The sequence below is a fragment of the Scomber japonicus genome, chromosome 4 (genome assembly GCF_027409825.1).
Source record: "Scomber japonicus isolate fScoJap1 chromosome 4, fScoJap1.pri, whole genome shotgun sequence".
Lineage (NCBI taxonomy): Eukaryota > Metazoa > Chordata > Actinopteri > Scombriformes > Scombridae > Scomber > Scomber japonicus.
In genome coordinates this window covers 14,011,739-14,026,615 of record NC_070581.1, presented here as the reverse complement: position 1 = coordinate 14,026,615, position 14,877 = coordinate 14,011,739, and the positions used below count along the sequence as shown (strand labels likewise).

Below are 14,877 nucleotides of genomic sequence, written 5' to 3'. Positions count from 1 at the left end.
TATATATATATATTTCATAAATAATACTAATAATTGTAATTGTAGAAAGGCAACACACTTCCTTGTTTTTGAGAGGAGATTACAAAACCTAAATTCTGATTTAAAAACACAATCCACCATCAAACTTTTGTCAGAAAACACTCACAAAGGTCTTTAAATTTTATGTAGTTTTTACCACCACAGCTGAATTCGGTTTGTGATGTTGCCAGGCAACAAATACCATCCCAGTGTGTACGCAGTCTTGGCTTATATTGCTTAGCAACAAAATTCAGCCCCAGTAAGTCAGAAATTAAATCAGCGAGGCTTAAAAACTACTGTATAGACTTCAGTACTGCCACTTTTTTGCATGAATGTAGTTGAATCTGGTGGCTTGGCTGCAGAAGGCCTGTTGTGTGGATAGATACTCAGCAGCAGCACAATGAAGAATGGTGGTAGAGCACTGATCCCACTCCCCACTGTCTCTATTCATATGATAATCCAACCCATGGCACACCCACTAATTACTGATACTCAGGCAGCCACTGGGTCCTGATTCACTCCACTGACCAGCAGACACATTTAAAACCCATGGGTCATTTATTTGATGTACACACAGCCATGGATTGAGGTCTCAACACATGTTCCCATTTGGAGCTTGATTTACAATAAACCAGTAACCTCACTTATGGTGCAGACACACTGGATCCGTTGATGGATGTCAAGTCGACAGACCATATTCATTTTCTTTGAAGAGCTGGAGATCCAGCCACATGGTGCATGATGGATACGGCACAGTGAGTTGACAGACCAACCACCGTATCTGAATTTGCATAATCATAATATGGGGTTCGTCCAGCACATTGCAGCCAGCTTGTGAATCTTTGTATCTCTTGTGAAGCTTTGTATCTAGTCTGAGATGGTATGCAGACAAGAGGGCATAAATAGATGGTAGATAAGTTATTCATGCTTAGCTAAAGTTAAAGGAACTGGAATTAGATTTTGCCTGGCTCCCCACCACTGCCCAACTTCCAAAATGTCCCAAAAAACTCTTCAGTTATACCATTTATCAGTCCATGTCACTTTTATTTGTAACCACAGATTCATTAATGTAGTTATGCATACACAGTTTATGTTTTATGGTTAATATGGAAAATTAGAATGAAGCAAAATGTAACTTTTCAAGGTGAATCCCCCAATTGGTGTGTAGACTCTTTTTGCTCTCCTTCCTGCATGTACAAAATGTCAAATTACCCATTGTAAATAAGCTTCTGTAACACTGCAGTGCTGTGAAACAATGTCAATATGCAAGTTATATAAAATATCAATATTTAATTTTCTCTACCCATGCACATGCATGCAGACAGAGGCCATGATCAGGCAAATATAACATACTATGGATACCATGTATAATGCTTAGGAAAAACACACGGTGTGAGGGTAGAATATAAGTTATATGAATGGATAGATAAATCCTCTGGCACACTTAGACACCAAAACATCTTAATTACCCAGCAGGGTCCAATAGACTTTTATGTCACCTGACAAGAGATGAATCTCATTAATAAACATCAAATGACTTTGGGATTATTAGCCCCCTAGTGTGTGTGTGTGTGTGTGTGTGTGTGTGTGTGTGTGTGTGTGTGAATGAGTATATGAGTTTGTCTGTGCCTGCCCTCCCCTGTGACTAATGTATCATATGCGGCAGAGGGGTCATCTATAAATAACAACATGATGTTCATTTACTGAACGGGAGGGGTGACTCGTGTCTGGGCAGATGGATGAATGGGTGGAGGGAGTGTGTGTTGTCTCCTTGCTTGCAGTCAGATAAGTTTTGTTTGAGGCAACAGTGTGAACCTCAATGTTTGGCCCACACTCCCCCTCACAGAGTGCCTGGGGCTATAGTAACATATTCTGGGAGGCCACAGCAGTTGCTTGCTACTCTGCTTTGTGCAGTGCAGTAGGTGATCTGTGCTTACCACATGCAGGATGCATTGGGGCCCACGTTCACATAACCTCAGGAAACAATAACAACACAGCTGCACTGCTGAGTGAGTGGACATGCTTTGACAGCCGAATGTTGGACTGTTGCTGAGAAATGCAGGATTGAGTTTGGGTGTTGGGGTGGGAACTGGCGTAGGTTTTCAAAGCCCTGGAGCCCAAAGACAATGATACAGAGCAGTTAATTCTAAGTAGTTCAACAAAATACTGGAGTGTCAAACATTTTTTCTCAGCTGTGTAATTAGAAAGGAGAGCATGGGAACTGATTTCTTTTTTCCTGTAAAACATTTTATAAAACTTTTCCTCAGGAATTCAATGAAGTAGCAGTATTGTATATTGGGTTTGAGGCTCCTTGCTGAAGTGTCCTTTAGCCAGACACTTAATCCCTACCAGCTCCATTGATGATGCTTTGTAGTTTACTGTGTGGTTTGTAGTGGGGAGGAATATCTGCTTCTTCTTGTTGAACACTTAGAACTTGGTTTCATGTCTTAAACCTGCATTAATTGATTTTTTTGGTCAATCGCAGGCAGCACAACAAGCTGTGAACACAACATTGACATCAAATTATTTGCATTAAAGCTGCTTATTTACTAATCCAGCAGGCACAGCGCACCATTAGCATTAATTTGCATGAAGTTGTGACTGTGGGCACCTGGCAATTGTAAGTGTAATATTCACCCTCCTTTTAGGTCTGTTGTGACCCACACCAGCTCCTGGGAAAAGTATCTGGTTTACTGGATTACTAGTTTTGATTTATAGATGGAAAAAGAAGTACTATTGTTATTATACAAGTACACTGTGTACCAGTCCATTTAGTTGTGCCATGACTCCACTAAATGCAGGGAAAAGTGTGCCTGTAGTTTTTTTTAATCTAAAAAAGTTAACTTAACTAAGTATAATACTGCCTGTATGAAAATAATGAAATGAAAGTGTAATTTACTGACCACCACTACTTGCTGAATGTCTTTTGTACTACAGAAATTGTACAGTGGGGGACCCAGTCTCTAGCAGTGTTGCCCCCCTCTGCTGCATCCCTGCTATGCATTAAAACAGACTGTGAAACGTTATACAACACTATAGAAAGTTATTGTTCTCAACAGCCCACAGTTGGCTGGAAGTTTTGTAAAGTGCTGCATTATGTGTTGTTCAGCCAGCTCATTTGTACTGTTAGAGCCTGTTAGAGTTCATAGCTCCACTCCCCTATTGTTAGTCTCTGGTCGATGGTGTATGAAGAATTCATAAAATGCTTCTTGCAAAGCTAATTATTAAGCTGTAGAATCCAGACTGCACCCAAATGCTTGCCTATTTTGATGATGAACCACAAAACAACCTAAAAAACAGACATAACATCAACAGCAACATTCAAAAATTGTATTTTGCAGTCTGACTCATAAAATTTAACAACTTGCGATTCTTATGTGAATTGATTTTTTTCTACCACCCCTAACTACGAGCAGCTATCTTCCAAATATATATGGTCATATTTTCTGTTGTTAGAAGTATTGATTTGTGCAGTTTTAAATAATTCTGTACATCATGACTAGATAAGCCACAATCAAATATAACGTTAGGAAAAAACATCCCCACTTACTATTTCATTGTCTGCGAGTGGAGTTTTAACTCCACTCGCAAAACCACTCACTCAGCTTCTCTTACATTAGGAAAAACAAACACTCCTAATGGAATAGAAGCTGAGCAAGTCATTGGAACAGATTTGATCAGATCAGATTTGATTGACATGGTTGTCTCCCTAGTAACATGAGCAAACTGCACCACAACGGTCATCAGATTTGTATATTCATAGAAAAAATATGAAATTTGGAAATATATGGCAGAACGTTTTAAAACCAATTACAGTAGCACAGGCAAAACAAAACACAAGTAGAGACATGTCTCACTTAAAATAATCAATATTGTTCTAAGTTTGGCAGAGATGTGCAAGTAGGTTTCAGGGAACCTGCTTTCAGTTAAGGGTGTTTGTTCAATACTGCATGCACATACAAAATACTAGATGGAGCATCCAATACTTGTAGCTATCTGATGCCTATTGGCAAACATATTCATTCTGCTCTGCAGCCTCAGTATCGAGCTACTTTGGATTAATCATGAAGCTTTAATATCCTATAAACTTCTAGTATCAGTCTGTCTCCTGTGTGATTTCTGGGGGATATTTGACTCTTCTAAGTAATATGATGCAGTGCTTAAACTTACAGTAAAAGCAACAGGTTTCACACTCTGACTGTAGATAATTTCAACAGTCTTCCTCTGTGGTGCTGCAGAGAGGACAAAGAAGCATTAATGTTTCATTGGCTGTGAATGATTAGCCTTATTTGTAAACAGGTGGCAGTCAGTGTGTCTGCTGCCTCTATTAGTGGGCTTAGAGTCATCTATGGAGAAAGGAAAAGAGGGAAAAACAGAATATAACTTATGAAGGGCTATATAAGATATTTGTATTACACTGTTGATCACACACACTAAAGATCCTTTTGAGGTGTGGCAGCCAACCACAAGAAAAATGGTTTAATTCACTAGACTGGGAAAGTCCGGTTATGACGAATGAGTGAGCAACATTCTCTTTTCCCCAGAACAAGCATTAGGACGGGATAGCACATGCTTTCACTCCCAAATCCCCCTGCATAATATTAAGTTTGATAAATAAAAATAACAACCCCAAATTTATGGCTAAACATTATTATTTCAGTAATGAGCATCCTTCTGGTTTTGATCATTTTAACTATGGCTTCAACCAAGACTTGTTTTTTTTCCTGACATTTTTCTGATTAATTGCAAATAAAATGTTTAAAAATATTGGGGGGGAAATGACATTCACAATTTCCCAGAACCCACAATGACTCACTCAGATTGCTTGTAGAAATGATATTCATTTTTCAATTATGTGAAACAGAGAAAACCAGCAAATCCTCAAGCCAGTGTGGGCTTTATGCCTGATGAATGACTTAAACCATTTTCTGTGGAGTGACTAGTTAATTAATAAACAAATCATTTCAACACTAGTGTGGTTTATGGACCTCAAGTCTTATTGGAAACTCCTTTACACACTTGAATGCATAAATATGAGCCAGTCCAGACAAACATTACAGCCAAGCTTTGGAAATGCATTGGTATTGCAGGAGGAATACTGTGATGAAAGCTTTGTTTGCATAACTATTATTGTTTTCTCCCCTCAACTGCTTCTTTGACAAACTAATGATTTCCTTCCCTTTGTCCATGAGTCCATGGAGGGAGGTGCATGCAGTATACAGAGAGAAAAAGAGGAAAGGCTGGAGTGTTTCCCTGAAAGTCCATCTTCACAGGCTTAGTGAAATGTGTTCAGTTCAGTTCAGTTCAGTTAAACCCACAAACCCACAACCTTATAGCAATATCTCCTGAAAACAGTTGTGATGAGGAGCCCTGACGTCCATGTGCTTATATGGTGTAGCTCACTCCCCCCCACCCCCTGGATTTTCTCTACAAATGGTACAGTCCATTTAAAAAGGTGCCTGTCATCTCTCAATGCTCTGTGTCCTTTCAACAGTCAGCTGCGGGGAGCACATTTCACAGGGGCAGTGCTGGCTCTCTAACACACACACACACATACACACACACACACACACGCACATGCTCACTCACACACACACTCATGCTGTTACGGAAACTCTCAGACACGCACACGCAGGCATGCTTGCACACTGACACACTCACATCACACATACACCATCTTCCAAACACATACTCCCTCCAGCGGATACACATTTCCCCTGAGTCGGATGCCTCTCTTTAAGGGGAAGGACAAACTGCTTTGAGGATATAACTTGGCTTTCTTATTAAAAAAAGGGAAGAAGAAGAAAAGACAGACAAGGGAAAGAGGGATTTATTTGGGGACACCTTCCTTCAATGGAAATGATCAACTTGTCAGCATGACACCTTGTCTGGATTCCCCTCTCCTCCTCAGGCAAAAATCCTGAAAATGATGGATGACAACAAGCAGTTGGCTCAGCGCATAGATGGGGCCATTCAGTCGGCCAGCCAGGAGGTGACCAACCTGCGCTCAGAGCTGAGCGCCACCAGCCGCAGACTGACTGAGCTGGGGGCAACCGACTCCTCTGCCAGCATGCTTGAGACCCTCCAGCACAACCATAACGGTAAGAGACTAACTGTGTGCTATTAAGCTGCAAACATGTGGAGAAGCACGAGTAGGCTGCACGCACACACACTCTGATGCAGCTGTGCGTAGTCTTGCAGAGTACAGTATCTTTGTGTACATGTGTTCCTGTATGATGGACGAAAAAGTCTGCGTGCGTGTCTCCTTCCATGGGAATAAGTGTATATCAGTGAGTGGATGCGTTGGAACAAAAGAGGTTAGGGGTTTCTGCTGGCTTTTGTCCACTTTCTGTTCTCTCAGAAATCCCCTCTCATGTTGAATAATTAACCTCCTGAACCTTTAAGAGGAGGGGGTGGTGCTGCACTTTAGTAGGGGGCAGAGTGGGTAAAGTTACAGCCTCTTTTCTCTCTGTCACTCTGACTGCCAGTTCATTCGGTTCTCCCTTAACTGGGCAACGGATCTGTGTCTCTCTCGGGGAGGAAGGGAAAGGGGGCTGGTTTTAGGGTTGCCGTGGGTTACTGTTACCGAGAGCTGTTTGAATGGCTGCCCAGTCTGTAGAATGCTGTCCTCTGTGTGTGTGTGTGTGTGTATATGTGTGTGTGTGTGTGTGTGCCTGTGTATGTGCTGCAGCTGCTCTGTTAGCCCTTTTCTACCTTTTTAGACTCAGTTTGACGTACAGATAGGTAACAGATGTGTGTGTTTGTGTTTGTGTACATGAGTGAGCTGTCTGATAGGATACGTTCCATCTTGGCTTTTCCAGCACTCAGCTTTAAAACCCACATATATCAAAGACACTTCCGAGATCAAGCTCAGGCAAAAAAAAAGGTCTGCAGTATTTCCTCTCTTTCATACACGAGGAAAAAAAACTATTGGCTAACTTTCCTTTTACAATGAGAGTCATGTAGTCCTCAGTTGACCTCTAGTGCCTTTTTAAAGAAGAAAATGGTCAGCTGGTCAGGAACAGTTGGGTCATGTGTCAGCATTGTTTTCATGGACTGCCCCTGTCGCTTTGTTTTGCGGTTATCTCCCTGCTTGCGTGTACGTGTGTGTATGTATGTGCCTTGCGGTATCCCTTTAACCCCCACGCACACTCACACTCCTGCTGTTTCCATAGCAGTGTGTGTGCCAGTGTAAGTGACGACAAGCATTCCTCCGGGAGGGTTTGAGCACTGATGTCATTGTCCCTCGCAACTGGTTCTCTGCTCAGCTGAAACGATGCCTGAGATGTGCATGTTCAGTGCTGGTGTCACATCCATCTGTAGAGAACATAAGTAGCACATTAACACCACAGAAAGAACGACTTTCTGACTGCCCCCCCCCCTTATGTTTCTGAAAGAACACACTTTTAGAGGCTGACATCTATCTGCAGATCTCTCTGTGGAAGGATTTTGTCAGATATAATTGTTCTGAAATACAGTACTAAGTGGTTCTGAGTGCCCCTTTTTCAACATCAAAAATGACACGCACGCAGGTCTTCTTGATGCAGATGATTATAGTTACTGAATCCCGCCTTTGTTTGGCCTGTATATCTTCCCACCGTCGTGTCTCTGACAATGAGTCCTTTTTCTTTTTTTTTTTTGCTTCACACCCACCTCTCTTAACCCCCTTTCCTATCCCTGTAGTTGTCCTTTATAAGCCCAGGGTGTATAATAGAAACAGCTGGGGATAGGAAGATCAGGTAATTTATCACTAGTGACTGTGCTGGGAAGGGAGGTGTGTGCTAAGGGTCGTCGGTTCATTGCGCAGCTACCATAATGGGAGTCCTGAGGGAGGCTGAGTTGGGGGTTCTACCTGGTACTTAGCTAACAGCAGCAGTAACCTTGCTGGCAGGCTGGCCTAGCTTAATTACGTTTCTGCTGCCTGGGGGGGTTTGCATTTGCATGTTACATACACCCCAAGAAGTGCAAAAGATATAAATGTAAGATGTTACTCATATAAAAGTAATTTATGTATTATCTTTTTGTGGTGGTCTGCGGAAAGGTATGTTCAGAGTTGTTTGCCAAACATGTGCACGAGCCATCATCTACATCCCTCAGACTTTCTAATGCCTTCTGTATCCTCTAAACTCACTATTATCTTCACGCGGTTGTTCATGAGCTTCCCCCTGGACTTAAATGGACTACATTTAACTTTGTTGTGGTGCTTTGGCTTCTCCTTATATAGAAAAATGCTGAGCAGTCATAAAAGTGGCCCAAAACTGCTGCCTGTGGTCCCAATTCATGCTGCTCTCATTTTCTCTTTTTGAATGGGAGAGGATGTCACTTCAGGCTCCATTCTGGACATTGGCAGGGTGAATGAGAACCCCATTCAGTGCTCATTCTGCCATATAGACCTTTGGCTGGAGCAATTTTTGAAGTGTCTACTCTGACAAGGTTTCTGTAATGGTTGTTGGAAAAGAAGCTTTTTATTCTCAGTGCATCAGATTTAGAATCAAATGATTGTTACATCCAATTTCATAGAGGCACATAAAAAACCTCCTCTACAGGCACTTGATTCATGTGTGAACTGCATAGTCAAACCACAATTTCGTATGCTAGATGCGGTTACCTTGATTAAATCTTGTGCAACCAACACAGGGCTGTTACAAAGTGACTACACAAGCGTCTGTGCTGTTGTAGACATCAAACCTGCTGGTTTTGCTTTTGTATTCCACACAGTCTCCCAGTCTATGCAGTGCAAATCAACAGTGTGAGAGACAGAGACATCCCCAGGACGTATGCGGTGGAGGTGGGCCTGTGGCTGCAGTGAACAGCATGTTGTGGTGAAGCAGAATCACGACTGATTGAACACTAACTCTGTGTTGGTTAACTTTTATAGACAGTGATCAGCCACACGAATTTGTTATTAAATAGGTAGAATTCACAAATAGTTCCATATCTGACATTTGAATGTTACCAAGCTGGTTTGGTACCAGTTTGTCACCAGTTTGACAAGGTCCACTTGTGTTCTGCAAGTGTTTTGTAAAGCATTCAGACATTTCTCACAGTCTTTATCAGCAGATTGAGGTTGCTCTGTTGTCATGAAAATGGCTCAGTTGTCATCAAGTAGTTCTATAGTAAGTAAGTAGTATAGTAGTAGTAAGTAGTGTGTCAGTAGTCAGCATTTAATCACTTTTCTAAAGCACTACTCAAATGATATCAAAACCATATTAAACCATTTATTAACTAGTGACACCTTTCATTGCTCAAAATTAGGAATTTCAATGTGATAGTAGTCTTTTAGAATTTACAAATTATCATAATGATGCACTTACTCTGTACCCAATTAGTCATACGTCAAATGCTTTAGACAGCCTTGAGAAGATGTAAAACATTTTGGTCAGCTATAATTTTCACCCAGAGAAACAATGACAAGTAAAAGCAAGCAGTGCTGCTGACCTACTGAATACATTCTGCCTAGTATTTAGCAACTTTGTTTACTTAGCTCTAGTCCTCTAGTTGAATGTCACTGAAGCTTACTTTGGGTCTAAGTCTCAAAATATGCTGTTGCTTTTATTGGATAAAACATTGGATATTTTCTGTAGCTGACTGTATTCTAACCATCTCTCATGAGGGATGATAATAATTATTTATTCAGCATTCAAAGGTTATGAGAGAAGGTCAATCCTATCGCGTATAATGACCCATCCATTCTTGTGTTGAGAGCGAGAGCTTTTGAGCTGAGCGTGGTTGGTCAAGCATTATTGACTACATTACTGCCTCAACACAAAGGGCATGCTTCTCTTTCTAAAGCTAATCTCAAAGTGTCACGTGATTTCAGGGTAATCATTTGAGTTTAACACAGATTTTTATCCTCATGATAATTAAAAAATGCAAAAATATATTAATCTTCAAGAAAGAGGTATTGAGAAGATGAAGGCTGACTTAGGCCTATTATATCATTTAGCATGGAGGCTTTTCTGTCTCTGTACATCATTAATGAGCAGACAAGCTCTGCATATTAAAATGCTACCGTGACTACAGTCAGGTGATGTTCTGTAATTCTCTTCACGAAAAGGCCTCCCTGGCCATTGACATTAGATATTAAACAGGATTAAGAATATCGGAAGGCTATTTGCTCAAAGAGTAGATACTCCTTCAGAGGTGAGAAGAGCAACCTGGACATGACAAGACTACTTACGCTATTACTACTATTAACCAGAGCAGGAGCTAGAATGAAAAAGGGGCCAGTATTCTCTAGAGCAGCACAGCTTGGAGTATAGGGAATGTGAAGTTTACATCACACTGTGTTGAATCTTGGGTAACTGACACCATCATTTTATTTGCGCGCCATGTTGAGAGGATGCTGCCTGCCTTTCTGTTTGTGAATTGGAGGCTGTGTTTTGATTTTCTGTTGTGATCCTGGAAAATGTTACCATGGAAGGTCAGTGCTATTGAACCAAGAACTGCCAACATCATCATTCAAGAAGAAAACTGGACAATGGAATACTTTTTTTTTCACCTTTCCCATGTGGAAAAAACATGGAGGGAAACAGATTGAGGAGGTGACAAGAAGATGCTGAATGACGTAGGTAGCTGCAGTAAGAAGGAAAGACATTACAACATTCCTGCATTAATAAAAGCGTGTGGTATGTATTTTCAGTTAGTGTGTTCTCTGATCTCTAACTTTGACCTAAGTTGTACAATATTTTCACTTTTTCAAATTCTTCTTAAACACACCTGCTCTCTTAATCGTTCTAATGATGGACTGTGAAGTGTGTGTAGAGCAATGGGCAAAACTAGAAAAACAGCCAATTGTAAAACCATAACAAATGCAAATGCAACATATTTATTAGTTGTAGTTTTTCATATATAAACATAGGCAGAGAAGGGATTGCAGATGTTTGGCAGGCTGCACAGGATCTCTGAACTCCTCACATGTGGCAGCACACTCAGTATAGTAGCTTTGCCACCTGTTTTATGGATTTCAGCATGAATTTGTATCAGACCCAAAAGTATTTGTAATAGTGTGGTAATCTTCTTGGCACAAGTCCTCATGCCACCATCCAGAAGACAATGTGGTTATTTTCATGTGTTAGCATATGTGTAATCAATCTAATGGTTCATCCCAGCCTGCACTTTGTTCACATTACACTAACTCCAGTATGTGTGTTTGTCTGTGACAGTCTTTATTTCCCTGAACTGGATAGTTTAACTTGTGAGGCAGCTGGATTCATGAGATCACAAGATCAAGCAAGACTTCTTTTCAGTATTCAACCAATGCACTTGTAAGCATCCTATGAGGATTTTGGCGTAGCATTGTGATCTTGCGATATTGTGATCTTGGGCATCGCAAGGTAAGATGGTGATAGACGGTGATAGAGAGATGTTTATTCCAATCATCTGCCAAGTATTTTTAGACATACTTTTCCAAATAGTTTCCAAGGACAACTTCTCAGGTAGTTTTGTGTAACAAACAATCTTGCAAGTCAGGTTATCGGATAGTCGCCTCCATTTTGAGAAGTAGGGCCCCAACGTGAGTGCATGTCTCTACAAGACATGTATGTACAGTGGGCTGAGGAAACTTACCCAGTGGAGCTGATGATAACCCAAGCCTTCAGAGGAACCTCACTGAGGCGCTAGCAATGCATGACCTGTTACATGATTTGAATTAGAGATGAGTAACAGCAGGGACCCTACATAGAAACCTAAAGGACTCAGTCCAAAAATAAGATATGTGAGTGGAGGTTGTGCATCACGGTCTGTAATCCAGTCTTAGACTGCCAAGTCATATGGATTATTATGATTAATACTATTGCTTTGCATTGGAATTTAATTTCTCCTGGTATGGTCTGGTATGGGTTTCTTTCTCTGTTTCCTTCTCTATCTGTCCTCCCTTCTCCATCAAATTTGACCCATCTAACCAACTTTTTTGCCAAACAAAACAAAAGGTTAGCAACATGCAACACAGCATGATGTACCTTCACATTCCTTATTGGGTGTTAAGCCTCTATTTCACAAACACCTTAAATGGGATGGCCCCACACTCCTGTCCGACTGGCCCCACTTGAAGTCTCCAGATCGATGAAGTGTTGTGATGCCAGGCCATGCATCAATGCAGGGTTTTGAAAGTGAAAGTGAGAAGCTAAACTTGCACATCCCCTTGAGTACCAGGCAATTCAAAAACTGGTGAAGAATGGGCTTCATGCTTTATTTGAGTTTAATGTGAAACCCAAATGCACACACTTCCTTGATATTAGACCTCACTCCCACTAAGGTAACATGCCATTTCAGTGAAATTACTCTGTTCTGTGATCACAATTTTTAATGCGCGAGTGCAGATCGTTTTTGCTCAGTGGGGGCTCCAGTCATTCTGTGTACAGCATTAACATGCAATTGTCAGTATATAAGAGACGCATTTCATGCACAGTTAATGTTTCATTAAAATGCAGAAGAAGAGCTTGGACATTTGTATTCCTTCAGTATACAGCCTGTACATGTGCATACTTGCTGAATGGAACATGTAGTAATCAGTTTTGTCCACAACTACAGACATTTCTTTAATATGTAGAGAATGCTATTCCACTGCAACTTACAAAAATGTACTGTTTATATGTCGACTATTTAAAAATCTCAACAGCTTTTTACATAATTTCTTACCCTCTTCAATCAATGTATACAAACAGTGATTTTGGTACATTTATATTCTAATGTCACTTCTTTTTTGTTGAGAATATGATTTGGGTGCTCAGATAGAAACATTATTAGTATAGTTACATACCGAGCTGAATTTTATGAATACATAAATATGAGTTTCCCTGTGCTGAATAAATGATTAGAGTTCACTTTAAGGCTTACAAAATTTGAAGGATAAATATATATTAAAACATGCCTATGATGAAGATATATGACAAATTCTTTTCACGTAATTTTTGAGAAATTTGACTACATTTCTGTCCCCATCTGATCAAGCCCCAGGGCAAGAATATCATTTCCACCATTGTCTTCTTTTATTGTGAAGTTGTGGTGCTGTCAAAATCCCAGCAGAGTCATTCGAGTGTAGAATGTCCTCACATAGATTACAGGTATTTCAATGAATAGCATTTCCTGCTGTCTTTTGTCCGCTTACACAATGCCTGAAAAAATCTGACATTTTGCAACATGCCATTACCTTCATAGCCGTTCACCCTCCATTTCATTGATTTGATGAAGAGGGATAGGTGTAAAGCTGCTGTCACTCAAAGAGGCATAAGGTGTTGAATGCCAGCTGGGTGACTGAAAAACAAAGAAACAAGAGAGAGAGAGGAAATACATAGCAGGATAATGCAGTCATAAAAGAGTGCAATGAATTACCTCAAGCTGTGAAAATAGCACCAAATCTCATTAGTGTTTTTTTCTTTTTTCGATGGAGATGGCTTTTGAATCCCTCTCTTTCTATGGCAATGAGAAACTTAATGACTTGTGTGATGAAAAATGATAGCCCTCTTCAGGTTTCATGTTTATGGCACATTTTATAGACATTTATTTGACAAAGTTACCCACCAGATGGTTACTCATCAAAGCAGTCCTCAAAAGTGCAACAAAAATTGGAAACACCGCAAATGCCTTTGGCAAACTTCAATTTAGCTCCGCTCTGGGTGTCGGCTGCAGTAACTTTCCTAATGAATCCCAACTTTAGATGGAATCACCACCCATTGGAGGTTGTATTGCAAATGGAATGGCCTGTGTCAGTATAATTAATAAGGCTGTAACCTGAACATGTGGTTGAAGGTAGTAATTACTTGCCTGTAAAGCATGTTACTGATGAGTGATGTTAGTCTGTAACCATATGCTTAAAGGTCATTCATTTACATATACATGTAGTCATCAGTTGAAGCAGAGAACCTTGTGAATTAGATTACCATATGGTGTATGTTTAAAATGTATGATGTGCTAATTCATTGATATCAATAATTATCATGATACAGTATATATCCAATAATAGTAATAATAACAATAATAATTCTCATTTTACAGTTTTAAGAGTATTTTTCTAAGGACAGAGCCCTAAAGAAACCAGAATGTTAATTATAGTTTATAATATACAATTATTTATTATCAGAATGAACAGGTGGTCAATATTGCTTTATGCTAAACACTGAATAAATGAAATAAATATAATGGATATGTAAACAACTTCCGTGATTCCCATCACATCACATCAAATGCCTTGTTTCAAACATCTCTCAGACATTTTAGAGGTAATATACTGATCATTGATTCAAGAAAATAAAATAAAAACTTAAATGTTAAAGATGATAATGTTACTATGAAGTACACATTTTTGGCAGCTTACAGAAAGATGAAGAAGAACATGTCCACAGTCTCAAGCTTGTTTTTTTTCTTTTGAATTATATATTATATATTATATTATAATATAATGAATTGAATTATATAATGAAATTATCAAATAAAACCCAATGGGGTCATTATTATTGCAACTAGCTAGCCTCCGTAGGTAAACCGGGGTGTAGTCCTAACCTTAGAAAAGTTTGTGGAAGAAAATGTTGCGTAGGTTGTCTGTTGTTGGTGCGAACTAACAGATTAGCATGCTAGCCGCAAGCTTGTTGGCCAGGCATTATCACTTAACCTCCCTTATGTCCTCAGCCACACAACGCTGGGGTTTGGTCAGGTACTTTCTGGCCTGGTTTTTAAGCCAAGGTTGTAGAAGTCTGTGGTTTCGCTCCAGCAGCTGCTACAGACTACTCCACATAAGTGGTTGTTTTTAGCCGTTTCGCTTCTGTACAGTTTGCTGTTCAAGTTGTTGTTTGTGTTTTTGTAAATAGAGGAATAACACAGAATCAAAAAATAAGTATCAAAAAGAAATTTCATCATTTTATC

General features: G+C 40.0%; 1 protein-coding gene across 4 annotated transcripts in view; it reads left to right on the top strand.

Moving 5' to 3' along the window:
- The window catches only part of LOC128356838 (kazrin-like), a 122,972-nt gene that overhangs the window by 4,505 nt on the left and 103,590 nt on the right, over positions 1 to 14,877 (top strand). For 3 of the 4 annotated variants that reach the window (XM_053316994.1, XM_053316995.1, XM_053316993.1), the window contains exon 2: positions 5,930 to 6,119. The exons of the other annotated variant lie outside the window; for it this stretch is intronic. In XM_053316994.1, the coding sequence (XP_053172969.1) occupies positions 5,930 to 6,119 (190 nt within the window). The remainder of the gene's footprint in view (positions 1 to 5,929; positions 6,120 to 14,877) is intronic. 4 annotated transcript variants of the gene reach the window in all.